This window comes from Meleagris gallopavo, chromosome 5, assembly GCF_000146605.3.
Source record: "Meleagris gallopavo isolate NT-WF06-2002-E0010 breed Aviagen turkey brand Nicholas breeding stock chromosome 5, Turkey_5.1, whole genome shotgun sequence".
Classification (NCBI taxonomy): domain Eukaryota; kingdom Metazoa; phylum Chordata; class Aves; order Galliformes; family Phasianidae; genus Meleagris; species Meleagris gallopavo.
Genome location: NC_015015.2, coordinates 30,743,832 through 30,771,606, shown reverse-complemented (window position 1 = coordinate 30,771,606; position 27,775 = coordinate 30,743,832). Strand labels below are relative to the sequence as shown.

The 27,775-nt window shown below is 39.4% G+C and overlaps 1 protein-coding gene across 2 annotated transcripts; it reads left to right on the top strand.

Moving 5' to 3' along the window:
• Window positions 1-26,569, top strand: LOC100543927 (neuroendocrine protein 7B2). Of its 2 annotated transcripts, none has more exons than XM_010711597.1 (6): window positions 1-56; window positions 1,036-1,268; window positions 14,554-14,703; window positions 17,633-17,745; window positions 22,806-22,859; window positions 26,156-26,569. In XM_010711597.1, the coding sequence occupies exons 2-6, from the start codon at window positions 1,055-1,057 to the stop codon at window positions 26,249-26,251; spliced, it is 627 nt and encodes a 208-aa protein (XP_010709899.1). In that variant the 5' UTR covers window positions 1-56; window positions 1,036-1,054; the 3' UTR covers window positions 26,252-26,569. The 2 variants fall into 2 exon arrangements, with proteins under 2 accessions (XP_010709899.1, XP_010709900.1); XM_010711598.3 differs by lacking the exon at window positions 1-56 and adding an exon at window positions 252-316.
• Window positions 26,570-27,775: the final 1,206 nt, after the last annotated feature.

Genomic DNA, 27,775 nt, shown 5'->3' with positions numbered 1-27,775 from the left:
CCTTCGGCTCCTCGCCGGCAGCGGCGAGCCGTGCTGCCCTCCGCCTCGTAGCGCGGGTAATGTGTAGAAAGCGGATAATTTTCTCTAGGTGGTAAACGGTGGTTCGGGCTGTGCGAAGCTGCCTCCTGCAGAGGCTGTCGGGGATGTGCGCTGCGCTGCGGCCGCGCAGGCGAGAGGGGAATATTGCCGGCGTTGGGTTTTGTGTTTTTTTTGTTTTTTTTCCCCAGCCATTTTTGCCTCAAAGTCATTGCAAGGCTCCCGGCGAGAGGCGGTGGAGCATCCTGACGTCTGGTGCGGGGAAATCGGGCGGCCAAAGGTGGGGGGGAGGGGGACGAGAGGGTCTTTGTTTGGTGAAGAGATTGAAGATAGGCGTTGTAATAGTGTGATGGGAATCGGAGCATTGGGATCCAAATGCTCTGAATAAAATTCAACCTGAGAAAATAGTGATTAGTTTAATTTTTTTTGTGTGTGTCTAATTAAGCTGTATGTTGTAGTTGTTTAGTCAAAGGCATTCAGGGGAACCAAATGAACCCTCTCTGCTTCAGGTGGGAATGTGATGTATGTGCAGTAGGCAGCCTCTTGTCTTACGGCAGAAATAAAGCCATGATGGAGGTTGTTCTGCTGCTCCCAGTGCTTGGTTTTTCAGGCAGAGCAAGCATGCAGCTTGAGAAGCATCCCCCATCTGAAAAAAGCTTCATATTGAGCCCAGAGGTTTATAAAACAGCATAACAAACACGTATGTAAGGGGAAACCAATTTTCATTAAATGAAGCAGTGGATCCATTTTGTTTGCAGTGGCTGCCCAATGAGTACTGCAGGGAAACACAGAACAGAAAGATAGATTTGGGCAGTTCACTGTTTTGTTTTTTCTTTTCTGAAGGGAACAAGCTCTTCACTGTTCCCCTTTGTCCATCACAGACCTTCAGCTGACTCTAGAAGCTGGGGTAGCGAGCTGTGATGTGTAGCAATAAGAGGAGAGTTATTCCCCACTTTGTTTTCACTACCACTTCTGATCGGATCCCTTTATTTTTCCCAGGCTGCAGTTGGCTATCAGGATGGCAAGCACCCTGCTTTGTACCACAACGTTCCTGTTGCTGTTTGGGTTGGCCTCGGCTTACAGCCACAGCACCAGAACTCCAGACAGGGTCTCTGAAGCCGACATACAGAGGCTGCTCCACGGGGTGATGGAACAGCTGGGGATCGCCCGACCCCGTGTGGAGTACCCAGCACATCAGGCCATGAACCTGGTGGGCCCACAGAGCATTGAAGGTATCTGGCTTCTGCTTATGGTGAATTTTTTGGTATGCCTTAAACACAATTAGCGCTTTGCAGATGTATCTATGCAGAATATCCCAAGCTTAAAATCACAGGCTTCTGCACCCTGCTGTTGTCCAGTGTCTGCTTTTGAATTGGCTATCTTTCACCTTTCCTAAAGCAATGATTTGGGCTGAAGAAGCAGTGGATTTCTATGTACAAGCTTTGTAGAAAGAACTACGTTATCTTGGAAATTATTGATCTCTTGTACCTCATAATAACACAATTTGCAAAATTCTTCCATAATATTGAATATACCTATATCACACGTATGTTTCACATGAAACAAATGTAAGCTATAGGCCCCAGATCTCATGGATTTTTTGAAACATTTGTGGACCAGAGGAGACAAACATTTGCAATGTCATGAAAGGTAAAGGGAGAAACCTTACAGAGGGGGGATCGGACATTCTCCAGAGGTCTGTATAGCATCAGGGGAAGCACTGATGATCTGGTGCACTGTGAGGGGGAAGGAAGAGGGAAGAACACAGCTGCCCATTTCCCTGCTATGTAGCAATAGTACTTCAAGACTGTGTTGCTGTGATAAATGCAACAGGCTCAGGTTCAATGTTTTGGCCAGCGGTTCTGGTCTCACTTTCTGCGTGTAAAGTTTCCTTGGAATCAGTCTTTTCTAAATATGCAAACCATCTGAAACATCTGGCTCAAATGTTAGGGTATTAGGGTAATACCAAAAGAATGCATTGCTATTTGAATTGTAATGAACTGGCCCTTACTTTGGGATTATAGAAATGTTGAAGTTATGCAACTCAGAATATTGTCATTAACGTGCGAACATCCAAACAGCAGAAAATCTCAGCCCTTCTCTTTCTCAACATGAAGCCTCTCACAAAATGTAGTGTTTTGAAGTTCGTAGAAAGTCTGCATCTGTTTTTTCTTTGCATTAAGGTCTAACGGCTGTCCTCACCAAAGAGATAGAATTGCCCTAATGAAGGCTCAGGAGAAGATTGAACTTGAATATGCATTTCTACATGATCACTCTACACCTAAATAAACTTTCATCTCTTTCTGATTTTCTGCAGATTCAAATGAGAGAGAGAGTAGGATAAAGAGTAATATTTGGTCTGTGCTATTCCCTCCTTTATTAAGGTTAATGTGTAGAGAAACAGACTATTAGTTTTGACAATGTTGAAACAGTTTCTGGTAAAATTCTGGTAAATTTCCTTTCCATCTCTCTCTTTCTCTCCTTTCCCTTTTCCTGTTCCTTTCCACTTTAGAAGCATAAGAAATGGCAAGGCTCTGACTCTTGAGTTTTTTTCTATGTGTAGATAACAAACGTGTGTGTGTGTGTATATATATATATATATATATTTAAGCAGAGAAATTGGAGCAGATATGTAAACCTAACCTTCACATCAAACACTTTTCTTCATCAGTTCTTCTGCCACAAGTTTTTCAGATAGCACCTACTTGCCCTTTTGTTGGTTTCTTCTTGTGGTTTTAGTCTGCCTGTATGTAGAGCTATCTGCTAAAACAACAGATTAGGAGCTGAAGAAAAAAAACAATTCAGAATGTTTCAGAAATGTTAATTCCAGTTATAAAGTTAATATGATCTGTCATTATATTTTCTTATCTTGCCTTTTTAAAAGGTGCATATAATTCAGTAAATATTCACTGTGAGTTGCTTTTTAAATATAGACTGTGCATTATTGAACAACTAATCCAACAAAAAATCACTGGTAGAGAACAAAATTCTAGTTAACTGTTACCTTAAGAAAGAGTTTAGAGTTAACAGTACTCTATTTTATCCTCTTTGTATATTTGTTTTTGCATAGTTTCAGTGAAAACTGCAGAGTGGGTTGGACTTTTAGGTTCTACTTTGGAAACAGAACTTCCAGCATGGTATGGTGAGATCCAAAATAGTCTGGTTTTGCAAGAAATGCAAAATAGTCACACAGGTGGTATCTGAAAAGCTGCATTTGTGACCCATCATCTGCCCACTGATCCACCAAAGCCACGAGACTGATGCTCACTTGTGCATCGGGTGCCTTGCAGCCAGCACACAATGACCAGAATTGAGCAGTGGCACACAACCCGAGCTGCAGTTTCGAGACGTGGAAGCCATGAAGCCCGCGCCTGCAGTGCTGGTGTTGGCTGGCAGTGGTATTGTCTGATTGGCAGAGAAAGGCCCTGTAAGTAATATTTCCAGAAGTACATGTAGCAATGGTAAACGATTTATGGTTGAGCTAAGGAAGAGATAGCTGCATGTGGTTTTAGATGGCATCCGTTCATGTTCTTAGGGGTACGCAGGTGGGCTTTCCCTAATGCAGTAACATGATCCTCATTGGCTAACGTATGCAAGTGCTTTTAAAGATCTACGAGATAATAGGAGGAAAACTAAGAGGTAGGGAAAGGAAGAAAGAGAAGGTCAGAAGTTCTATAAATTCAACCAAAGAAGTCAGTGAAAGTTTTCTCTTTAGTTTGAGTTGGAGAGGCGGGGACTGGAATATTTCATAGCAAAATAGGATTTTCATAAAGAACATCATCCGTAGCAAAATGGTAATTCACTAACTACTCTCACGAGATGCTGTCTTCACTGGAAATTTTTGCCTGAAAGTAGTGGAAATGGGTATGAAAGTGGTATTATCTGAGAGAAATTCTGAGCTGCCCAGAGTGTTGACGTCCATCCGTTTTTCAGATCGCAGTTTGCAGTGGCCAGTGTGGACAGCTAAAGCATGGCTCATCGCATGCCGGTGTCATCACCATCAGCCCACAGATTACTCTAGACTGCATCTGTTTCTCATTTTGACCAGATCTTGCACCTCAGGAAAAAAAAGCAAACAAAGTTTGCCACTCACAATTTAATAAATTTATTGTTACTGCAGAAAATTGTTCTGAACATGTTTTTCCTAACAAAATTTTTTTGTCAGAAAATGCACCACAAACTCTAGTGTACACCCACAGCTGTGTTGATAAGTGTGCATGCCATCAGTTTCAGCAAAGCCAGGATTCCAAAAGATTTCCAAAAGTCCAACATTTCACTGATTACATGTGTACTCTTGCAAACGAGGTGCTGTCAAGAAAAAATAAGTGGTGTAGCTTTGGAATTTGGAAACAAATTTAAGCTGCCATAATATAGACAAGTTTATGCTAACTGCCTTATTATAATGAAATGTTTTCAAATTTCTGAGTGATTATCATCATAACCTTTTCCAGCTGAATAAGAGCTTAATTTTATCCATAAAAATGCTATTGCTGTTAGTTCATAAACAGGTTTCCTAATTATGCCCATTTTCCATTTCTGGTATCTACATTTTTTCCAATGTTAATCATCATATTCTGACTTGAAACACTGTTTTTTGGTGGTTTTAAGGAACTATATATGGTCTTTTTTCCTCCTAAAAAAGTTTAGGGCTGACTTGGCAGTAGTCAACACAGTCACAAACTTGCTGAGCACCAAGGATAGCTAGGAGATGTAGAAATGTACAAGTTTCAGAAAATGAATTTATCTATGCCTTCTCTTTCCAGAATGAGCAGATAGTTTTCTTCCTGATGGACAAAACCAAACCAAACAACCGAAAAAGCAACAAACAAAAAAAGCAGCAATATACAACTTGTTAATTAAAAAGAGAATTTACTGTCATTTCTTATATTGAAGTCTATAAATACATAGAATTATAGAATTGTTTGAGTTTGAAGGGACCCTTAAAGGTCCTCTAGTCCAACCTCACTGCAATGAACAGGGACACCCATAGCTAGGTCAGATTGCTCAGAGCCCCATCCAGCCTGACCTTGAATGTTTCCAGGGATGAGGCATTCACCACGTTTCTGGGCTGCCTGTTCCAGTGCCTCACCACCTTTACTGTGAAAACTTCTTCGTTATATCCAGTGTAAATCTTGTCTTTCAGCTGGAAACCATTTCCCCTTGTACACAAGCCTCTTTCTTTTTCCATTTGCATTTGTCCACTTCCCTGTTATCTCAGGCCAATATGCTGAGATGGGAGTAGAGCATTGCAGGTGCCTGACAGAGAGTTTAATCTACCAGGAAATTACTGTGAACCACCCAAATTCGGTGACCACTCAGTAGATTTACTTTTTGAACATGCTCCAGTTCCTAAACACAGCAACCCCACGCTAACTGCTGTCATTTCTACAGTAATACTCTCTCTCTCTTTGTTACTTTATCTGATTAGAAATAGCATGGCAGAGGCTGAGCAGTGCTGCATAGAGAAGTGGAGAAAATCCAAATCTGGAAAATCAAGCTGTTATTTAATGAGTAACTGTGTTTCCGTGGTTACTATTTTTTTTTTTTTAAACTAAAGTACTGCATGAGTAACGCTATGCTGCATTCAGATTTCCTATTGAGAATAACAGGGCTGCATCTCTGTTAACATCGAAGAATAAAATTGATGCCTTCAGCATTTCAAAAAATGAAGCTTTTTTTTTTCTGCCAGGCAGGGAGTTTATAGAGCAAGAGACCACGCTGTTTTCTTTTGTTTCCTTGTGTGCTTATGAATGTTGCCATTTTGTCGGGGGGCAGAAGGGATAGAAAGGTGAACGTATGTGCGACTCTAATGTCAGGGCTCTGACAGCAGCGAAGCATTAACATCTCACTTAAACACACGGGGGCACCAGGAGTCCAGCTCGGGCAGTTTGTAGCACTTCGAAATGGTAAGAGAAGTCTTTTAGTGTGGCAAATATTTTCTACTTACACTTTCATTGCCTCTCTGTTGATTTTTTTTGTTGTTGGTTTTGGTTCAATTCTGTAGTTTTGGTTTTATTTCTTAGAAATGTGAAGAGCGAAAGAGTCATGATACCGTAAACCTCAATGAAAGCATTCAATAATGTCTCCTAAATCCTGATCTTTTGTACGAATATGAAAATATGATGTCTCTTTGGGAACACAGAGCTCTTTACTCTCTTGCAGAGACTGCCTATAGCAACTGAGAAAAGGAAGACTTTTGTTTAGCTATTTTGAAGGGAAATATATGCTTGTTTTTGTTTCAGAAAAAAAGAAGGAAAAAAAAAAGGGAGTTAGCGTTTGCCTGATTGAGATGATGAAACTCTAAGAACCATTACCTTAATATTTTTACTAAGAACTGACGGTACAGACTCTGTGCAAATGGCACTTTGCATGAAATATGCTTTCTGAAAAATCATGCAGAATACTCACAGATGTTAATAACTTCTATTCAGTTTACATTTTCCTAATACGAAAATTAAAAGGGATATTGCTTGCTTGCCTTACTGTCTGCCCTGCAGTGCACCTACAAGTCACTCACTTCCCAGGAGGACACTGCAATTTTCTCACCAGAGAGCTACCCAAGCTTTTGCTGGTGAAGGCACTTTGTGAAACTAATGCAGGAACGGCTGACCACAACATACTTGCTTTTTGGCTGCTGTGTGCTGTGCTTGTACCCCTATGCATTTGTGTTTCCTTGGGTGATGGGGAGAAATATGCACAGGCAGTGACGTGTGAGCACTCTATCAATGCACATGGCCAAATTATGGCTGCATTCTCCATGCTCTGTTTGCACCCCCCATGCCAGCAGCCAGGGTAGCAGTGGCATCACTGGGCTGGCTCAGTGCCACTGCACTAGGGCAGACCTCCCACAGCCAGTAGGCTGCTTTGGGGCTATTTTGCGGTGTCAGTTTGGTGCAAAGGGACCACACAATAGCTCGGGATTTGGATTGTTGTATCTGTTCTATAGAGAAAGTCCTGTTGCAGTTCATCATAAAGTTACATTCACAGTGGGTCGTCTTCTGCTGAAGCACACAAGAGCTTCATCAAACAGTGCGTTATGGGTCTGACACCGAACAAAAAAAATTGATCCTCAGCATCTCTCCACAAGTCCCTGCCCTCAGGGATTTGTAGTTGTTCCGTTTTCATATTATTGAAAACATCCAGCAAATATTACTTCAAAATTTAATATGGGCATCTTGGATTTGTAATGTAAAGTGAAAATGGTAAAGCTTTTTTTATACTAATTTGTACAGGCTTTATTACTTACGATTTTCTTTGCATTTTACTTCTAGAATTATGATGTCAAATATAGCCAGAAATAAGATATCGGGCTGTGGTGCACACCCCAAGAGAAGCAGCGTGGAATGCTAATTCTGTATTTAAAAGTTAGGAGCCAAATGATAGCGGTGCTTTAGAGTGTGTTTTCTTCATCTGAGCAAGCAATGCAACAGAGTTCTACAAAGAAATTGCATATGAAATGGATTATAGCTGTAAATTCGTAAACAGGAGAAAAATGAGTCAGGTGATTTATTTGTTCTTTATTTTATTAAAGAGTTAGAAAGTTTGCCCCACAGTATCATGGTGACAGGAGGGAGTATGGGTGTCACTACCCATCCCGGTTCTGGATAACCAAGAAGATAAAGCGACCTCAGCTCTCGGAACCTCACGTTGACTTTGTGACCTGCTGCTGTGTGGTACAGAGTTCTGCTGTGGGTTGCAAATCCATCTTCAGAAGGTAATTCCAAAAGACAAAGCAGGTTGAGATGGGACCTTCTGGGGGAAAGGCAGGTGGCAGGTCTGTGGGAACTGAGGTAGATTTCAGGTACCCAAAGTTAATTAATCAATTAGAATGCAATTGGACAAATGGTTATACAGAAAATTATGTATTTTACACGTGGATAGGAGGAGATTAACTGATAAGAGAGATAACAAATCTGAGAAAATGAAAAATTATAGCTTCTGTGTTATCTGATGCTTTGCAGTACACTGTTTTCTTGTGTTGGCAGAAAATTTAACACAAGATTACAAAATCTTATGTATTAATGAAAAATGCCCAGAAGTGTTTAAAAATCTGTCACTGAAGATTAGCTAAATTATGATGAGTTCTTGTATACTAATATTTTTCCCTGCTTGTTCTTTCTCATGAATAACACAAGTCTTTGGGTGCATTTATTAGGATTTATACCTTTTTGTAATTGTTCTCACATCGTGTGCATTTCCCCCGCTCCCATTTGGATTTTAAATTAACTTGCAGTAAGAAAAGATTCCTTTATTTATTTAGTTCTATGAAAAGATATTATAAACTTCTGGACAAAGGGGAGATTCTTGCTTTCCTTTGTTGTGGTGCAGTGTGCAGCAGATAGGATCTCTGGCATGCTCCAGGGGTTTCCAAAACTATTCTCCTTGTGCTTCCCATTGTGCATGCTTTCAGCAGTGCCCTCACAGCTGCTTAGGGAATGAACAAGGGGTGGAATGTTCCCGGCCACTGGGCAAGTGGTTGAAAGAAGCCAGTTCCTCCCACAGGGTTGCACAAATGCAGCAGGTTGCCTGACTCAAGTCCCTATCACAGTGCTGGAGAGCAGTATTTGGCCTGCTCCTACCTCTGGTGACTCCATTGGGTGCCAGTGCCTGGGTAGGTTGGCAGTGAGGGATCTTTTGGACATCTCACAGGGCCAACATCAGTGCCAGTAAATAAAGTGCCTCTGGTCTTTATTTGGCACAACTGCATTCATAGGAAAGAAATAGCATCCTGTACCTCATGAGATAAATTAGGCCATCTGCTTCCTCTCTGTTTCGTAAAGTCACGTGTTCCTCACAAGGTTCTTGGCAAGATCACTCTATGCCAGGTGCAGGTGTGTGCTGCTTCCTGGACAAACTCCTACATGGCCCTGCTAATGATGCACAGAAGCTGGAAGCCAGTGTGGCTAGGGCTACCTGCTGCTGCAGGTCGCACTTCATATAAATAGGAGCTTATCTACATGGTGAAGTGAGAAAGCTTTCTGCTCAGGGTGCGGGGCAAATTAATATCACCATTACAGGACTGCTCAGCTGAAGGAGACCTAAGATTTCTTTTGCGCTCTGTCAACAAGTGAGCAGCTGGATATTTGTATTGTCTTTGCAATTTGAATAATGACTAATAATGGCATATAAGCTACTGTTATAAATTCTTTGTGAGAGAGGCATGGGCGTTGCTTTGTCCCAACTATTTCACAATAAAAGCATTTCATATATTAATTATTTGTACTGTTTGTAATTAAAATATGGGATAAAAGTGAATCATTCACTGGAAATGAGATCAGAAATTGTGTGATGTGTGTGTTTAAAGCTTTAGAAAAGACATTGAAAGAAATGTGTTCCTTTGCAGAGAAAAGAAAGAACAATCTTTATAGTTATAAATATTTTTGTACCATTAGGGAGAGGAGAAGCTGACTCTGGAATTCAGGATACTTGTCTGAGTGCAGTTGTAGTTTTCTTGGGTTTCCTCACGCACGCTCTTGAATGAGTAGGGAAGCTGGCTAGGCTTGCGTTTTTCCATTCGTGATTCTCCTGTGCGAGCTCTTCTACCTGTTCTTTAATTTAGCAGCTTTTCTGGAATAGAGAAAATGTGATCGTTTACAATTTCTTCTTTGCTTCTCATTTTCTGACCTTAATAAGTCTCAGCAACAAAGAGTGGGACTCTCTTGGATGACACTAGCTGAAGATGTAGGGGAAAATAGCACTGGGGGCTTTAAAGCTTTTGGTGATGTTGGAAAGGGTAAAGAAAATGAAAATGTGTTGCTTGCTTTTTTTTGCATTTAGGATTTTTTTGATAGTTTGAATTAACCAGATTAAATGGTGGGAGGTCTTGCAGTTAATAAAAGAAAAGAAAAGGAAGTTAGTGGCTGGTGTCTGATTTTAAGATACAAGAGCATCAGAAAGCACACTGGCAAATTTACCTTTGATTAGGTATTAGACGTCTCTTTTGAATGACACAGTGACACAGGGAGAGTAGACAGAGTGGTTCATATCAAAAGTGCAGGATGGAATGGAGAGCTAACAGAAGGAAAATTAACTATTTCTGGATCAGAGAGGACTCATTGGAAAAGGTTCTGAAGATTTTACCAGTAATAAGAATTAATAGTCTAGATTAGCAAAACATTTTGCACAGTAGCAAAGATGATATTGTATTTCTATTTAACACCTTTAAAAATTTCACTAATTAACTCACAGCTGAGAAATAACAAAGCTGGGATGCTCTCTGCTGGAGTTCTTGGGCAGGTCAGTTTGCTTTGCACACCTAGTGAAACGCAAGGCGGCTGCAAATAGCTGCCAGGAGTCTCCCCATGTGAGGAATTCCTCTCCAGCAATACATTTCATTATCTATCATTTCCCATACTTACCACTGTGGGAGGAAAAATGGCAAAAGGTTGGACGTGTCAGGCAGGTTTTGCATGCTTCATCTCCTAATAGCCCACGAGAGCCTCGTGCAAGGGGAGAAGGTATGGCAGTCCTCCCTTGCAGCTCACAGTTCTTGGAGCTCGTGCAGATCAAGACGGTAAGAGGAGCACTTCTCACTCGGGAATGCTTCCCCATGCATCTGGGGAGGGCTTGGCTACTTCAGGAATCTTTTCCTAAATGGATGTTTAAGAGCAAAAAGTGAAAACTAGGACAGTGTGCATTACTCTGCTAATAAAAAGTCTTAATTTGGTACCTTGGATATGTTTACTCACAATTGCCACTCAAAGTCAGTTATATTTTGTTTTCCTATGCTGATTGGCCAAACCAATGCTGTTTTCTGCATTCGTAAATGGGGTAACTTTTTCTATACAGTAACGCAGGAAACTGTTCTAGTCAGACTGAAAAGGAAGCATGCCCCATTATTTCTCTTGAAATGTTCTTTAATCATTTTACATTTTTTGAAAACTCATACTCTGGCTTTGTTAAAATGGCTCTTTCAGAGAGCAGGGCTGGCTGTTTGTATTCAATGTGAAGGACTGCTTCTGAGAACGGATTTGATCAGTTGTTTTTTGTGCCACTAGTAGAGGTAGCAGCAACCAGAACTTTTGCTTTTCCATCAGATCTGTTTCATCAGGGAAAGTATTTAATACTGGCAGGAGACTTCTTACTCCTTTCCTTTTCCCCTTTATTTCTTTCTCCTTTCCTTCCAAGAGTGTATTGTCCTCCCATACACATGAATAGTACTGCTGCTACAGAGAAATGAGCTTAAAAGGAAGGCATTTGAGATTTTCAGTCATTCTAAGTATCTCCAATGGAGATGACACTGGCAGTTGGTGAGATAATCAAAGAGGTCTCCAGAATTGCACGAATGCAGGGATGTATTGATCCATTTTTACTTCTTCACTCTGCAACAGTTCACGACCAATATCAGAAGATGGCTACGTGTATGTATATCTTTTAAATGAAATTCAAAGCTGAGTTATGACAATACAGACCTCAGTCTAAAAGATCTAAACTTCTAGATTATCCTGTAGGGAACTAAAATAATCACATGCTTTCAGAAACATCACAAGCATGAAAGGGAGCGGGTTGTCTTTTTTTTTTTTTTGCTAATATGGTGTGCACAAAAGCCAGTTCATATGAGAAGTAAGCAGAGATGAGAAAAACATAGGCCTCTCCAGTCTGCTCTTTCTCATTACAGGAGTGTTCTTTGTATGATTCCTCTGGTTTCTCTAGTCTGGTTTCAAACAGTTCAACAGTGGTGTCTCTCATGCTGCACTTGGACAGGGAATTACAAAAAGTTCCTCAATATTTAGTCTTCTTGTCTTTTTCCTTCAGTCTCTGCCTCAAGGTTTGGTCCCAGTTCAAGAGAGCCATCTCGTGCTATTTTTTACATGGCAGTGTATATGTCTGTATTACAATGTTTTGACTTGTTAGCTGCCGTGTGTTTAATTCTGATATGTTTCTTCAGATCAGTAACATCACAATACCCAAATTAATGCAGCTTGTGCATTACCATACATTATACTCCCATTTGGTATATTCATAGCATTTCATTTTTATTATCGCAGTCTTGACTTAGTGTGCTATTTATCACAGTTAATGAGGAATGAGCTTCACTAGCACTATTAAATCATTCAAGTGTGCTAAATTATGGCACCAGAGCAGGTGCTATTGTCTCCAGTTCTTTCGGAAAGAAAGGAAAAACCCTTAAATGATCCTGAACATTTAGACCTAAAGGAAACAATCCTTTATATTAATATAAAAAGATTGTTTTGCACTCAGTCAAAGGGATTCTTGGCAGTCAGTTTAAACTTGCATGTATATACAGCACACTGGAGCCTGCTAAGTACCTCTGTTTTCTTTATGGATGGAGCTTTGGTGCCAAGAGGTCTGCACCACATGCAAGGGTAGATACGCTTGCATCTGATGGATTGTCCCGTAGCGAACCACATTGTATACAGGATGTTCAAACACGTATTGATTATGTGGTTCTCTCGTTTACAGCAGAATCATAATCTGATGCTTTTAAGTACAGATATGCAATCAATCTTCATGTGAGGGAGCTCAGTACAAAAGAAAAATTTTGTGCTGTACAGTACATGTTTGAGTGACATTAGATTACATGTATGTTATACAATTTTTAATGCATAACCATAGCATGACTGTGAAACTATACAATTCTTACAAGCATCATCTTTGTGTTGGTTATACACTGTAAATGTATAATAAAGTCATAGCATGTATAACAATTTTCTGGCTTTAGTGCCAGGTGTTGTGGTCAGCTATAAGGGAAAACCTCATATAACACAGTTGCAAACAGTTTTAACAGGACTACATATATGTTTGTGTAAAACTTACTTTCAACACTGCATTACAGAATAAGAAACTTGTATTTAAAGGGAAAAAATAGGCAAATAAAATTGAAAGACATATGCTTATATACTAACTGGTACTACAATGCCAACTTCCAATTGGTCATTTGCAATCTCCAAACAGCTTGACAGAACTAGTACTTCTCAGTGTAGAAATGGAGGTGAAATTTCTTAAGACTACCTCAAGTTAGCAGTTTCTGAAAGGCAAAGTTTTAGCTTTCAATGCTTAGCTGCATATAGGATACCGTTTATGCAGGTAGTATTTATTTCTGACTCAGGGCAGGAATGCTTGAGTTTTTCTGGAGGAGATGCATTTTGAGAAGCTTTGTTCCTACCTTTTGGATCTATGAAAGTTATATAAATTGAAAATAAGATTTTATAGTGATCAGACAGTGATCGTGCTAGTTACCCTATTTTATCTGCACTTTTTAATTCACATTTTCCCATTGTACAAATTCCTTTTCTTCCTTTTCTTCTACAAATTCATTGTTAGTGGAGTCTATCAGGGGGCTGTGAGTTTCTACCTTTCCCTATCTAGAGTCGTACAAAGTGTTGCTCTGCCATTACACAGCTGTCTCAGTTCTCAATAGCCACATTAGCTGTTGTTGCAGCGTGTGTGGCATCTGTTTTGTGGCATCTGTTTTGTGGCAGAGCATAAGCTCATACTTGAAACTAAGTTTTCATTTGTCTAAAATTCAAAAGAATGCTCTACAATAGCATTTAGAAAACTTCTCAAGCAGCTGGGCTTCAACTTAGATACATTCGACCAGTAATGTGTGCACAGAAAGCAACAACTTTGAGCACATGAGTAATTGTAGAAAGGAATAAAGAGAGATTGGCCTGAGCTTGCTTCCCAGACCCCTTGTGGAAGTCACAGTGGAGGAGTGCAGGCTGAGGTGCATGGGTGGAAGGAGAGCCACTCTGCCTTCTCTGTTCCCATTAGTTGTGTGACACTGGTTGCATTGTGTTTGCCCAGGAGCAGGCAGCACCTCTCCTTCCCCTGCCCTGCGGGGTTATGGTGATCTGCTGCACTGCCACAGCGTGGCACATTGCTGCAGTGACCTTGCATGGTGCCCGAGTCCCACAGGGCAAATATAAACGCATAACTCACCTGTTAAGAAAAGGTGCCAAAGGCACCAAAATGACTGCAGTGTAGGTGTGTTTGGATACATCTCTTTTCACCAGGAAACTCAAATTTGCACTCAATAGGTGCTTCAATGTTAAAATATTTCTTTATGAGTGTATACAACCAAATTTGGTACAGTATCCTAGATTCCTTCCCACGACTGAATTTACTAAGGTATTTCTAGGCTGTATGCATGGACCCATTTTTTTTTACAGTGTCATTAACTTGGCACAATGCTGTCTTACTGTATCTTCTTCATTTACTACTTGCGGCACTGAACCATAACATCATCAGTGAGTGAGGATGATTGTGAAGTAAACATTTTAATTTCTGTTATTGTCTCATGTTCCTTTTTCTTTGCATTTACTTACCTATAACTTGCATAGTTTAAAAATTGAGAAAATGAGGTTTATAATAAGCGGCTGACTTTGTTTCCTAGCTTCAATTCTCATTACCGAAGTCATCTGATTTAAATCATGGCCAATGTATCAAAAACAGTTTTGAAACTTAAACTAGGATCTGTCTCCATTTAAATTTTTTTTTTTTAATTAGTCTTATGCTTTTCATCTTGTAAAACAACTGTGTACAAATCTTCGCTAGGTGGTGCACATGAGGGTCTCCAGCACCTGGGTCCTTACGGCAATATCCCAAACATCGTGGCTGAACTGACAGGAGATAATATACCAAAGGATTTCAGTGAAGATCAAGGCTATCCCAACCCTCCAAACCCCTGTCCTATTGGGAAAACAGGTAATTCTGCCATGACACTTCTGTACGGGCTGTGCTGCTGGGCTTCCTAGTGATATACTAAGCAGCACGACTCTTATCACCAGTGGGTGTTTCCTTTCATTCTGTATGCCAGGAACAGACCTGTAGAGCACTCAGGTGTTCCAGATGAGATTTCTTTTAATATGTGCACCTCCTGCACTGATATATGACTGCTAGAAAAGGTATGGGGAAAGAAATCAGCTTGACCTTGGAGAAAAGATGGTGAGATTTATGACAACATCTTGTTCCTGAGAGAGTTCATTTTTAGGCTGGATCCTGAAAAAAGTTATCGTTCTGTACAGATGAGGTTTACCCTTATTTTAGAGACTTTCATTGTGCCAAGAGGAATGAAACTGTCTGCCCTGATCTCCAACCCAGACCATGAGTCAATATTTAAGATACCTTGGCTCCCATCCACATGGCTTTATAGCTCACTGAGGGTGCATCTGCGCCAAGAATTGGAGCACTGTGTGGCCGTACCCCAACTCATTACCAGTGAGTGAGCTGTGCAGAGCAGCGGAAGGTGATCACGGTGCAGTACCTGGGTCACTTGTGGGTCCCTGCCGCACCTCGAGGCTGGGTGCATCCTCAGTGGCTAGTGCTCAAGGACCTAGAAACAGCACTTTGTGTGCATGATATAGACATACCCTAAGGAAATGGATCTTTTTCCTGTTATTTGAGCCAAGGAATGATTTCCAGTACTGAAAGTAGTAGTAAAACGCCCATTGGCTGGAATGGGGAATGGGAATGAGCACTTCTTTTTTGTCTCTCATTTTTTATTTGTGAGCTAAGAGATCTTTTCAAAATCTTTTCTGTTTAGTCTTCATTTATGTTCCTTGGATAATGCAGAACAGTTGGCTGTATTTTTGTTAAAACTGTTCTAACTAGCTTAGAATTGATTTAAAAAAAAAGTTATGGGAAGTTTTTCAAACAGTGTTTTTACATTTCATTCAAAAATACTAAAAAATCAAATAGTTTTCCTCACTGGCTTCTATTACAGCCCATTTGGTGATATGACTGTGTCTTTTCTGAAGGAACACATCATCTTCCATTTGCTCACTGTAGCTGTTGTCTGACAGGTTGCAAATGATGGTTTTTAGGTTTCCTCACACACAGTAATATGCTTCTTAGATAAAGAACATTTTTTGCTTGCCCATCCAACCTGTATTAGTGACCAGATTAAAAATAATAATAATAATAAAAGCATGGCTTCCAGAGAAATTACTTGAAAATCCCTTCAATTTTTCTTTCTCAGGTGAAATAAAAGTTGTTATTCAGAACAGTACAGTCAGACCTGAGCACAGGAGGAATTCCTTGAGAAGTGCAGTCTGTGCAGATAGATAAACTCTGCCATAGGTACGCTGTGGGTGAAGATAGCATCTGCTAGGATTAGAGTAAAATGTTTTTCAGAGCCTTAAATGGAAATTCAAGTGGTGACTGTTAAAACTGTATTATGCATACAAATTACCGGAGGCCTTCCTCAATCAGGTCTGTGGATTTGCTTAATGGAAAACAATTTTTCCAGTCACTGTCTACACATGCACATTCCACAGCAGGAATACATAAGCCTCAAGCACTTGGGCTTGAAGACTTTTTGATTAGCAGTCACAGAGGGCAGACACATGTCCAGCTGCTCTTTGGGTAGAAGACACAAAGGCATAGACACCACACCGTGAGGAGATAATCCATGTTTCTGTTGTCACCTTCTTCTCTGTTGGGTTAACCCTGTCCCTTCTAAGATTGACATAATTTTTAAGAAACTATTAAACTATAGTGGTTTCAGGGTTAGTTAGCCTTCGTGTTTACTTTTGCCCTGTTTCTTACTGGTGATGTTTTTTTTTCTTCCTAAGGAGAAAAGAGAGGGGAGAATCCACTGGATTTAGAATAAACCTTAGAGGATTACATTAATTCATTTTTAAGTCAAGCCTTGTCTATTTCCCATATCCAAGGGAAAAACAGTCCCTCTGCAAGATTTTTATTAGATGATCACACAGGGACAGAAGGGATGATCCCCTCTGGAAGGTCTGTGCCTGCAGATGCAGCAGTTTGGCTGCCCCACAAAATGCTCTGAGTGCTAGGATCTGCTTGGCCATGGCTGGGAGCTGTTGGGGCTGCAAGCACTTGATGCTGGCAGTAGGAATGGAGCCCCACAAGCAGGCTCTGCACAAAGGGCTGGTCTGGCCTCAACTTCCTGAAAAGTTGCTTAAATGGTAAATAGTCCATAAGAAGAGTTTTTAAGAGGTTATTATCCTTGATGTGACACTGTCTGCAAAATCATTCATTGTGATAATGGAGGTTTCTGCACTCACCGTGTTCGCTACTGATCTGCAGAAATGTCTGGGGCATACAACTTCTGCTACATCATGTTTCTTAAAGGGAACTTACAACATGTAAACAATTCTCAGCCATTTTCAACAAAATAGCAAGCCAGAAATGGAGCTCTACCAAGAGCTACTTAGTGCAGGAAACTGCCTTTTCTTACAGACTCATTTCACCATGAAATTCAAAAGTATTGCCTAAACAATTTCTATCACCTCCTGTGGGCTTAAAAAATGAAAATAGGATCCCATCCAAATCAGCAGAACATGCAGTTCTATGTAAAATTAATGTCAATCACTGATTTAAAAGAGAAACGAAAAGGAGGGAGGAGAACTTGGAAAATAAGATTGTTTAGTTTTAGTGTTACATTAAGTTGTATTCTTTAAAAAAGATTTATGTACATCCTGACAAACTCTTTTCAAAAGAAACAGAGAAACAAACAACAAAAATAGGTACTTTCCAGTTGTCCAGTTGCTTAGATTTTTTTCTTTTAAACTGCAAAACCACATTTAAGAAGTTTATCGCTAAAAGTGGCACAGTATTTCAAAACCACTAAACACAACACTCTGTGCTTTCTAATGTGCTTTTGCAGTGGATGATGGGTGCCTAGAGAACACCCCAGACACCGCGGAGTTCAGCAGGGAGTACCAGCTGCACCAGCACCTCTTCGATCCAGAGCACAACTATCCCAACACTGGCAAGTGGGTGAGTACTTGTCTCTTAGTGGGTCTGCCACGTGTGGCCCTGGGCTTTGCTCCATGGGATACCAGGATTCACAGGGAGCGTAATGGGCTCGTTGCTGGTAGATCTGTCACCCTGAAGGAAGCTTCTCAGAAAGATGAACTGGCCCTTAAAAATACAGAAATAGAGGCTAGGAAGAAGGATTGATGAGAAGCCCATGGAAGCAGAAAATAGAAATCATTCTGTCATTATGTCCCAAAGCATGACAACTATGTATGTGCGTGGTAAATGTAGCAAACCACATTTCGAACTGCACTGTGCTGTAACCAAACTCAGTGCAGATTTTAGCATGAGGTTTCAAAACATAGTGGGGCCCCCGTGAGAGCCTGACACACACTGGGCTGGAGCAGCCCTGGTATAGCAGTGGGTCCCTAGGTCTGCTCCATACCCCCAACATTGCTACCCAGCTGCAACTTCCCCTTCCGCTGCTGTTGGATTAAGTGGAGCATCAGTGGCCTTTCCCAGAGCTGTGTTACTGGATTTCATTGAAAACCTACTTTATGCGTTATGTGCTACACTGAGGGCAAAACTCTCGCTCTACACATACAATACTTTAATAATTCCAGCTAGACTATTTCTGCAGGCTAGAGGCTCCAAAGAGAGCTCTGCCTCTTAATCTTAGATTACATCAGTTGAATGTCCAATCCCAAATCCATCTTCGGGCGCCAGGAAAACAATAACAATGATCATAATTTATGCTTCTAGAGCAAATCACGAAATCTCATTATGCATTATTACAGCACGTTTCTTAAGATTGCCCTAAGCCAGTGTTTTCTAAGCATGTATCGATAAATATACAAGTTTGGCAGTCTCTTCTTCTGCTGTAATTGTGAGACAATGATTCATCATTCACGATCGAACCAGTGTAAGATTTATAGCCTTAATTACTTATGTGAGTGCTAAATTTCTAGAGAGAATCATGCCAAAAATCCAAATTTTGGAACCTTCATTGTGTTCTAAGTAATTACCATCAAAGGTTTTCATTTTAAAAACACCAGATGGTGAACTTTATTATTTATGCCAGATAATGCTGTTAGTTTTCTTATTATTCAAAAGTAATTTAGTTTCATAATGCCATTTTGAAGACTATAAAAACACTTCTGCAGATCTTTGGCCTGCAGCATGATTTCAGAATCAGTGTACGTACTGCATTGTCATCAGCAACCTATATTTTTAACAAATGATAAGTAATCACTAGTGAACATTGGCCTTTTTTTTCATTTCTCCATCCATCACTGCTAATTCAGGGAAAAAACTACTCACACATGGATTAAAAAAAGAGCGTTAGGTCCCAAGCAGTAATCATATCTAGCTATAGTGGAGCCAAGCCCAGATCTTTTTGATTAGAGATGAAACAGCTGGTAATGTACATGAGTAAATGTTCTGACGAGCTCCATGAGTATTGCCCCAGCTGCCTCCTCCTTGGATATCACTGCATGTTAGAAAGATTAGGAAATACAGTGATAGTGATTTTATGGCTGTTTTGGTTATTCTTCCCTCTCTGGAATAATAATTGCAGAAAAGCGCTATAAAAATCAGCTATTATAAAGGTTTCATTTGATGACCAACTCCGGTGGTTTGCAAAGCTGGTGGACCACTGCAATATTCAGTGTAATGTATTTCACAATGGTAAATAAGCTTAGAAGCTGTCTTGTGTAGCAACGTGCGATTCCATTCAGATGCCAACCATCATGTGTAAATATTTGCTAATACATATGAAGTTATTAATACACAAATCATGATAAATGTACACTGGGTAGGGAGAGGAAAGATACAGGAAGAATCCTTCTGTCTGGTGGAATTTTCTGTGTATCAATGTTTTCCCCTCTGGGAGTCTGGGAACAGGATCTGTTGATAGGGCAAGATACACAGCTTACACGCTTCCCTCCTTTCCCCTCACATAGAGAAGACCCTTTTTTATCCTTCTTGTGTAGACATAGTGGGAACAGTAAGATGGGGTATGACTCCAGTGTGCAAAAACCATTTCTGAGATTTCAGGCTAAAGAACTTTTTTTTCCCATCACTTCAGACATTTTTGTGTAGGAGGCAGGTATTGTCCATTTGGGTCTGCCTTTTTTGTATTTTGCAGCTTGACTTTTTGAGTGGTTTGAAGAAGTGTTCTTGGCACCCAGAAATATTTTCATGAAGATACTTGTATTTACAATACAAGTACATAACTTATATACAAATGAGGTTTTGAACCCCCAAGTGCTAACCAGTACCACATGTAGGGGTTAAAAAGAGGAAGGAAGTTCAGCTGTATTTTCTGACACCAGTATCGGTACAAATAGGAAATTAAAAGCAACAGTATTTTTCAACAACACTTCTTTCTACTGAAGCAGTGGATGAAATTTCAGTCTCAGGGTAGAAATAATGCCAGTTGTGCTTATCAGCTGCAGAGAAGGGAACTGGGCCAACACAAAGAGAGGCGAATAGGAAGCAGGGATAAAAACAGGCAACAAATTGAACTCCTTGTTAAAAGAAGCTGCCATCTCTGGCTTCCTAATTTTACTGAAATCCTGAAAGTAGTCACTCACAGATTTCATTTTATTCCAGCTTCAGTTGCAATGAGCAATGTTAAGTGCATCTGCTTTGCTAACTGACATTTTAAAATATCTGGCTGGGAGCGGTGATTATTTAGGGGGCTACAGTGAATTTGGTGCCCCCCCTTCAATTTCAGACAGTAGATACACATTGTCAAGTTCAGTGGAGTGACTGACTGGAGATATAAATTGTCATGCTTGATATTCCTGATGGGCTGCACATTGGCTGATATGGGAACAAAAAAGTGCTTCTGAAAGCATGCAGCCTTGCTAATGCAATTTCCCTTTTCACTTTTGCTTAATAATTGTGCAAGCCCAGATTTCAGAGTTGCTGATTGTTACTGACCTAAGCAAGTTTCCCTGACCTCAGAAGGATCAAAGGGTTGATCTTTCTGGCACTGCTTGCAAGCATTTTAACTCTTGAGCTCTCTTCCTTAAATGCCCACCTCCAAGTACCTAGGAGATGCACAGGAAGCTCCAGGAGTAAGAACAAAGCATTGGTTCCTTGTGCCATGGTTGTTCCTGCAGCTCTGAAGCCCTAAAAGATGACAGGAGATCTCTTCCATGCTCCTGAAGTCACATTTCCTTGCTGGCCATGCAGCTTGTCTCCAGCTGAGCTTTGTCTCCAGCTCCAGGAGATCTGTGCCTTCACTCCCTCTGGGTTCCAGGTGAAAGATGTGAAGGGGAGCCCTTCACAGGCAAATTGAGTCTGTTATGCAGTGGGATGTGTTTCTAGAATTGTGACATGCCATTCATTCACACTCGTTGACTGTGCTCTATAAGCCCATTTTCTTTGCACGACACGTAATGCTGAAAAGTAGGAGAATTTTAGCACATTCCCAGGCAGACAAGGTCAATATCATCATCTTGAGCAGGAACACTTCAATTATAAGGAATTTTCTGGAGTAACAGGAACATTAACTTAGGTAGTCTACTTATTTCAGCAACAATATTTTTCCTCTCGTTAAAAGTATAAATTCAAATAGTTTATGAAGAGGGGATTCAGTGGTGCTTGGGTTTCTACAGAAAATAGTTTACACGTCTGTGTTGGTTTCTTTTTTTTTGTAGTTGTTGTTTGTTTGGTTTGTTTTTTTAAATGTTACATTTTTTAAATGTTAAATTTACGTTTTCCCTAAGCAAGTTTGCACACATGACTAGCCAAGAATGTCTCCCTTGGCCAACTTCATCTCTGTTCCTTTTTGGCACAGTTGAGATAAAATAATTTAGGTTGGGCAAGAGATAGGCCTCGCGAATTTTGGGTTTAATGAACACAAGAAGTACAAAACAGACAATTTTGGCAGATTTCATTGTAACACTTGAAAATGTTTGTTTTTTCTCATATCAAGCTTGTGCAGAGGGTAGAAGTGTTTGGTGAATTTGTCTTGTGCTAGAATTACACTTTCTATTTATATAATCAACATTAGGTCAGTTGTTTATAACAGAATTAATGGTCCTGTTTATACAGTGTTCAGCTTTTATACATGTAACTTTTCTCTCCTTCCATTTTCAGGTTAGGCTTGTTTTGTTTTTCTGCATGATACACAATTGAAACAAAATGTGTTGAGCATGTGTGTGTTATTCCGGACTTTATTAGAATTCACTACTTGTATGAAATATAACAATATGTGGATGCGTTCTTATAAACCATGGTCAAAGGGGTTTTGTGTGTGTTTTTTTTTCTCATCATCATAACTTTCCTTTCTGCCAAGATGTTTTTGGCAGTTTTTAAAAGGTTTGCCATTAAAAATGTTATGGACCAAATGGTTTTTTTAAACTTTATTGAGGGCACTACTTAAACAAAGGAAGAGTTGGCGCAGAACTCATTTCAGCAGAACTTTGTTCTGGAAAGTGTTGATATCTGGAAAAGAATAAGCAAAGACAACAAAACAGTAGGAATGACACTGAATGCAATTTTAAAAATGAATTAGAAAATCCCTTGTAAAAGGGAAGTATTTTTGCTTCTGTGCTTGTCACCTCAAGTGTAAAGAAAAATGTACCAGAGACAGCACTCCCTCTCCCTATCCCTCTCCTCTTACTTATCTTTTTTATTCTTTTTTTTTCTTTTAAATATATATATTTATTTATTAATATAAAATAAATATTATATATTTAAATATATATATATGTATTTATACTGTATGATGTGGAACTTCCAATCTATGTCATTATTTGAGCACGTACTTATCATCCTTATTTGCTAAGCACAAACAAAGATACAGTGCAGCACAGTAGCAAACTGCAGCTTTGCAATCGTTGATGAGCTTGACTGCTCCTGAAGAACTGCAAGTGTTTTATTCGAGTTTTCCTGCTAACATTTTGGATATATTTATCTTTCCCGTAAAACTATGCACCCATCTAAACTTGCTTCTGAAAAGTTCACATGCCAAGTGAACTTAAATACTTTCACAAGTATTTAATAGCAAGAGCAGTATTTTAGAAGAATGAAATGAATTTGATGGCTACATTTTTCTCCTCTTCCAGAGCAAGAATTTACTCTTTGAGAAGATTAACGGTGGTCCAAAAAGAAGAAAGAGGGTAACTATCAGAATAATTTATAGCTCCTTTATCTTCTAGAGTGCAAATAAGGATAAAAACATACCGTTGAAATGAAGTTAGTCTAATGTGTCTGCATTACACCTCAGGTAGTTGTAAAGTCAGGAAGTTTCTGTAATAAACTGCTGCAGCAGCTCCATGACTGCCCATGGAGTGCAAGAGGTAGTTTTCTACATAGCACATTGTGTTCAGAAGCCACGCTTCAATTCAAAGCATTTGTTCACAAACTTTGTATTATTTGTAGAGATTCTGATTGCATAAACCCACTTGAAATTCTTTAAGTTTCGTTAAAACCAAAAAAAAGAGTTTCCTATTAAAAATATTGGCAAAATTAATCACCTCTTCCCGTGCATTTCAATATTCTTTTGGTTGTGAATAGCAGCAGAATTGGCTCGTAAGCCAATGTCATTCCATTACCTTGCACACCGTGACACAGCTCAGCGTTAAATTCCCAGCTCCATGTCCCACTTGCTGGTTAGAGCAGGAGGAGAGCATTCCTCACCTCGCCAGCCCCAGCACAAGGAAGGATGAGGTGAATCCTTCGGAGACTTTTTGCACTGTTCACACCACTGCATTCTCTCTTTCTTTTTTCAGCAGTGTCAGTCTGTCCTTTATCAAGCAATCCCTTTCCCGCAGAGTCTTTAGTTTTGCTGCTGGTGAATTTTTCACAAAAAGAAAACAGGACTTTACATTACAAAGTCTAACTCTCTGTCAAAAAGTAGCTTTGTAAAATATGACAGCACAGTTTAAACTGCAAATTAAGTCAAATTGAGTTAAAATAGTTGAAGTTCAAGGGAAGGTGATTTATTTATTTATTTGTTTGTTCAGTTTGTTTAACTCTCAAAAGTAAAGTTTTTGCCAGAAAGGGATGGGCTGAATTCTCACTGGTAATAGACATGGTTTGATCGTAAGTTAGTGATCTACCTTCAGCTCAGTGTCTGCCTCCTGCTTACGCTTAATTAATTTTCAAGTTTGTTAAGAGAAAAAGTGCGGACACCTTATTTTAAGTCTGAAGTAGAATTTATTCTTGAAATAGGAATATTTGCTGCTCATTAAAACAGTGTAATAAGTGCAACACAGGCACAAGAAAAAGACATATTTTTTTGTTTGCAAGCTGACTGGTGTAATCAGATAGATAAAAAAGGAATAATGGCTGAAGAGACATGATAGCCTTGCAGCCAGGGACAGCCCAGAATTTAGGAGATGAACCTTCAGCTTCTTGCTTTGCAGCAAATTTATTTTCTTAGCCCAGGCGTATCATTTAGATGTAAATTTATTATCATTGCAAACATTTCTCTATTATTTTGAGAGCAATACTGTAATGGTTACTTATGATCCAATGAACAATTTGGAATTTTCACTGCATCAACAGATGGGCAGCCCCCAGCAACTTGTAATTTAATCAGCGATTCTCCCTTTGCTGAAACTGGGCTCAAGCATGCTCCAATCCATAAGCTAGGGTCCTCAATGTCTGACAGTTCTGTAACAACAGAGTTACATTGGTGTGGGCTTGGAGCTATGCACAAAGGTACTCACGAACCCCACTGCTTTGAGTTCAGCACAGCTGTATGGAATTAAAAAAAATTTAGCCATATCAGCCAGAATTTATGCATTATATTTTGCGTTCTCTTTTTTCTGCTGGGGATTCGTTTTTTTAATGTATTCTCATTCTCTTCTACTTTATTTCAAAAAGTAGCTAGCGAGTACCAGTCCAAAAAAAGACCAATTAATCTTCCTAAGAATCTTCAAATAATTCCTAGAAGTTTATGCAATAGCTGAATTTCACTAAATTAACATTAAACAGAACTTCTTTTAGCAAACACAAACAAATCATTTACATGTGTCTTATTTTTAACAATTTAGAGCATTAAATTAGTGTTAGTTTTATGTTCAAAGATTTTTCCACATTCATTTCTGGTTCTTACTATTTTTCTGTTTTCACTTGTAGCAAGCAGAGCATTCAGAAACAATACAACAAAGCAAAAGGGCTGCTCTGTGCTCTGATCAAGCATTAATGATCTCTTCTCCAAAAACAGACAAACCCAAGAGCTTTGGCACAAATAGAGACAAATCCCAAAACTTTTCCCGCTCTGACAGATAATTTTTTGAAAATAAATATTTTGTGCATTTATTAGCACACATACATATAATGCCTTATTATGAACTCACAGGTTTTAGTAAAAGAAACATCTCAGGAAAAGTAATTTCCATGCTGCAGCAGCATGATGAAAATCAGGCAATACTGGAAAAATTGTGTTCCTCCAAAGTTTATCGTTGGAAAGGCAAATAATTTTTATTGTCATCAAAAAGCAGCACTAAATTTTTTGTCTATATCTGTAAAGAATAGAACATATATTTGAATTTTGTTTATGCAGATACAGTCGGTATAAATAATACTTCAGTTTATTTTTGAGTTCTGCAAAATGACTTGATACTTGAGAATACAGTTAGCACATTTTATTTCATCTGCATAGACAAAATTCAAGCAGAGGCTTTCTACATGACCATGATGTCCAAACAGTATAAGACAAGGTCTGTTCATCTTCAGTCTCACATTGGGCTGCTTACATGGCGCAAAGTGAAGGCAGACCCTTGCCAAGGATCTTCTTTCCAGCATTCCCTCCTTCTGGCAGTGGTATGAGGCCATTTTCTACGCCAAGGCCTCGCTTGGCTCTGCTTCTGGGCCAGCATTTTTTTTTTCTTTTTTTTTAATCTCTGCATCAAGAAAGGAAGCAAGAATGGGTTTCCCAGTGAGGAGATGAGCTGAAGAAGAGACATCAGTCAAAGCTGCTGTGGTAACTATATTTCCTCCCAGCTTGAGGCCCACCAGGGAGCAGTGATTTAAGCTGAAGTGTACCTGTATGCTCTCAATGAGTTTTGTCCTGCCCTGAGGGCAAGGAGAGTAGACCTGCTACCTTTTTCTTGACCTGCAAAAGGAGGAGCAGAGCACAAGGACAGCGTTAGCGCAGCCTGTTTGACACTCAGGACAGGCCTCCTCCACTTGCCTGCACTGTGGTGTAGGCAACGGTTATTCTTACAGTGGATTCTCATACATATATATATATACACACACACACACACACAGTATTATACAGTAAATTCTCATATACACAGAAGTACTAGGAAAAAAAAGCAAGGACTGACTATAGATTTTCTCCTTTTTTTGGTCTGTAAGTATTTGACAGATAAGAAATATATTTATACATCCATTATTCCTCATTACCTTTTCTGCATTTCCCTGCTTCTAATAAGTGTAAATAATTTAATTTTTTTTTCAGAGTGTGAACCCATATCTGCAAGGGCAGCGATTGGACAATGTTGTAGCAAAGAAGTCTGTTCCACATTTTTCAGATGAAGACAAGGGTCCTGAATAAGTACAATAAAAATGAAGGAAGAAAACTCATGCCATCCTCCACTAGATCGTAATATTGCTTATATATAATAATCTATTAAAATCCTTGTGAATGGCAGCATGTTTATTGTTTATATAATTGCAGATGAAAAACAGCTGTATTTATAACAGTATGTTCTCCTAGATAACAAAAATATGGTTCTGGTTTTTGTTAAGCTATGGTAAAAGGACATTTCTGTTATTTTTATTTTAGTCATGGAGAAAACTTTTAAAATGTTCGTCATTTTAATAGCTAATGTGAGGTAAATGATCTTAATGAGAAGCTTGTAAATAGGAAGATAGTAAAAAAAAAAGCCCTGTCTGACTTTAGCATTTAATCTTAAATGTTACTATGTTTGACACATGAAAATTATAGTTTTATGTTTTGTTCACAAATATTGTTACTTAGCAAAGACAAAGTATTTATCTTAACCAGAGAATTTTGGCTTTCGGTCTATTTTAATAAACATTTAAGCAATCTACAAGGTTTGCAAAGTGACGTTTTCCAAAATATTTCTTAGGCTCATCTGTCTCAGTTATTTCTGTGCAAGTTTAAAAATTAAAGAGCTGCTTTTTGCATCCATCCACTCGAATACTGTTGTTAGTTTAAATCATTCCTTGTCCCCAAACCTCTTGCATATATTCCTTCTTTATCAAGGAGAATTCATCTCCCCCTCTGCTCTTTTGCCTTAGCAGCAACATTTATGCTTTATGAAGTGCTTAAATTAATGACCCCAGGATGCAATAAGTGAAGACAGAGGCCATTATCTGTGTTAACAAGGATGTGTCAGCATCCTTTGAATGCAGATCCAGGATGTGAAGGTGACTGCAGCTGATGGTCTGAAAAACTGTGGTAGTCCATAACACTGGTAGCTTCAGCTGCTTTGGAAGTCACTCTGGGAAACTGACACTGCTGTTCTGCTATGAAAAGCAGAGGAACTTTATATGGCAGCGAACTGAGGTCTGGCTTTCTTGAACAAGAGAATATAAAATCAAGTAAGACGACTTCTTATTTTCAGGATGCATCTGAAAAAATACAAGCCAAACAAGCTATATACATGTGGTACTGGAACAGTGTTAGCTTACAGCTTTGAAGTTCAAATCTATGGAAAAAAAAGAAAATTGTATAGCTTCTTTTCCTATCCTACAAAAAGACATAGTAAAATAACACTGATCCTTCAGATAAAACAGGTAAGACTAACAGAAACCAAAGGTCATAGCTATGTATGATTTAACAAAGTCACAAATATGACTGTGCACAGCACTTGCTTTTTCTGTCCTACCAGTAACTCATAATAAATGATGCATGCAGGGAGTCATTCCTCAAGTTATTTATGGGTGGATTGCAAAACTCAGCACCATTCGAGGCTGAACTATGATCTCTTTCATCTTATTTTCACTTAAAAAAAAAAAAATAGGAAGGGAAAGGGAAAGACTAAGAGTGGGCTTTATAACTGCAGATGGCATGAAACTGAGGAGTTCCTAGGAAATGCAAAGCTCCTTCAGC

What these genes read in the sequence shown, in the direction of transcription:
- LOC100543927 (XM_010711597.1), top strand. Translation starts at nt 1,055, where the DNA reads ATGGCAAGCACCCTGCTTTGTACCACAACGTTCCTGTTGCTGTTTGGG. An exon ending in ATCCCAACACTGGCAAGTGG is followed by an intron (nt 17,746 to 22,805) that starts GTGAGTACTTGT and finishes CTCCTCTTCCAG; the next exon opens with AGCAAGAATTTACTCTTTGA. An exon ending in GTCCAAAAAGAAGAAAGAGG is followed by an intron (nt 22,860 to 26,155) that starts GTAACTATCAGA and finishes TTTTTTTTTCAG; the next exon opens with AGTGTGAACCCATATCTGCA.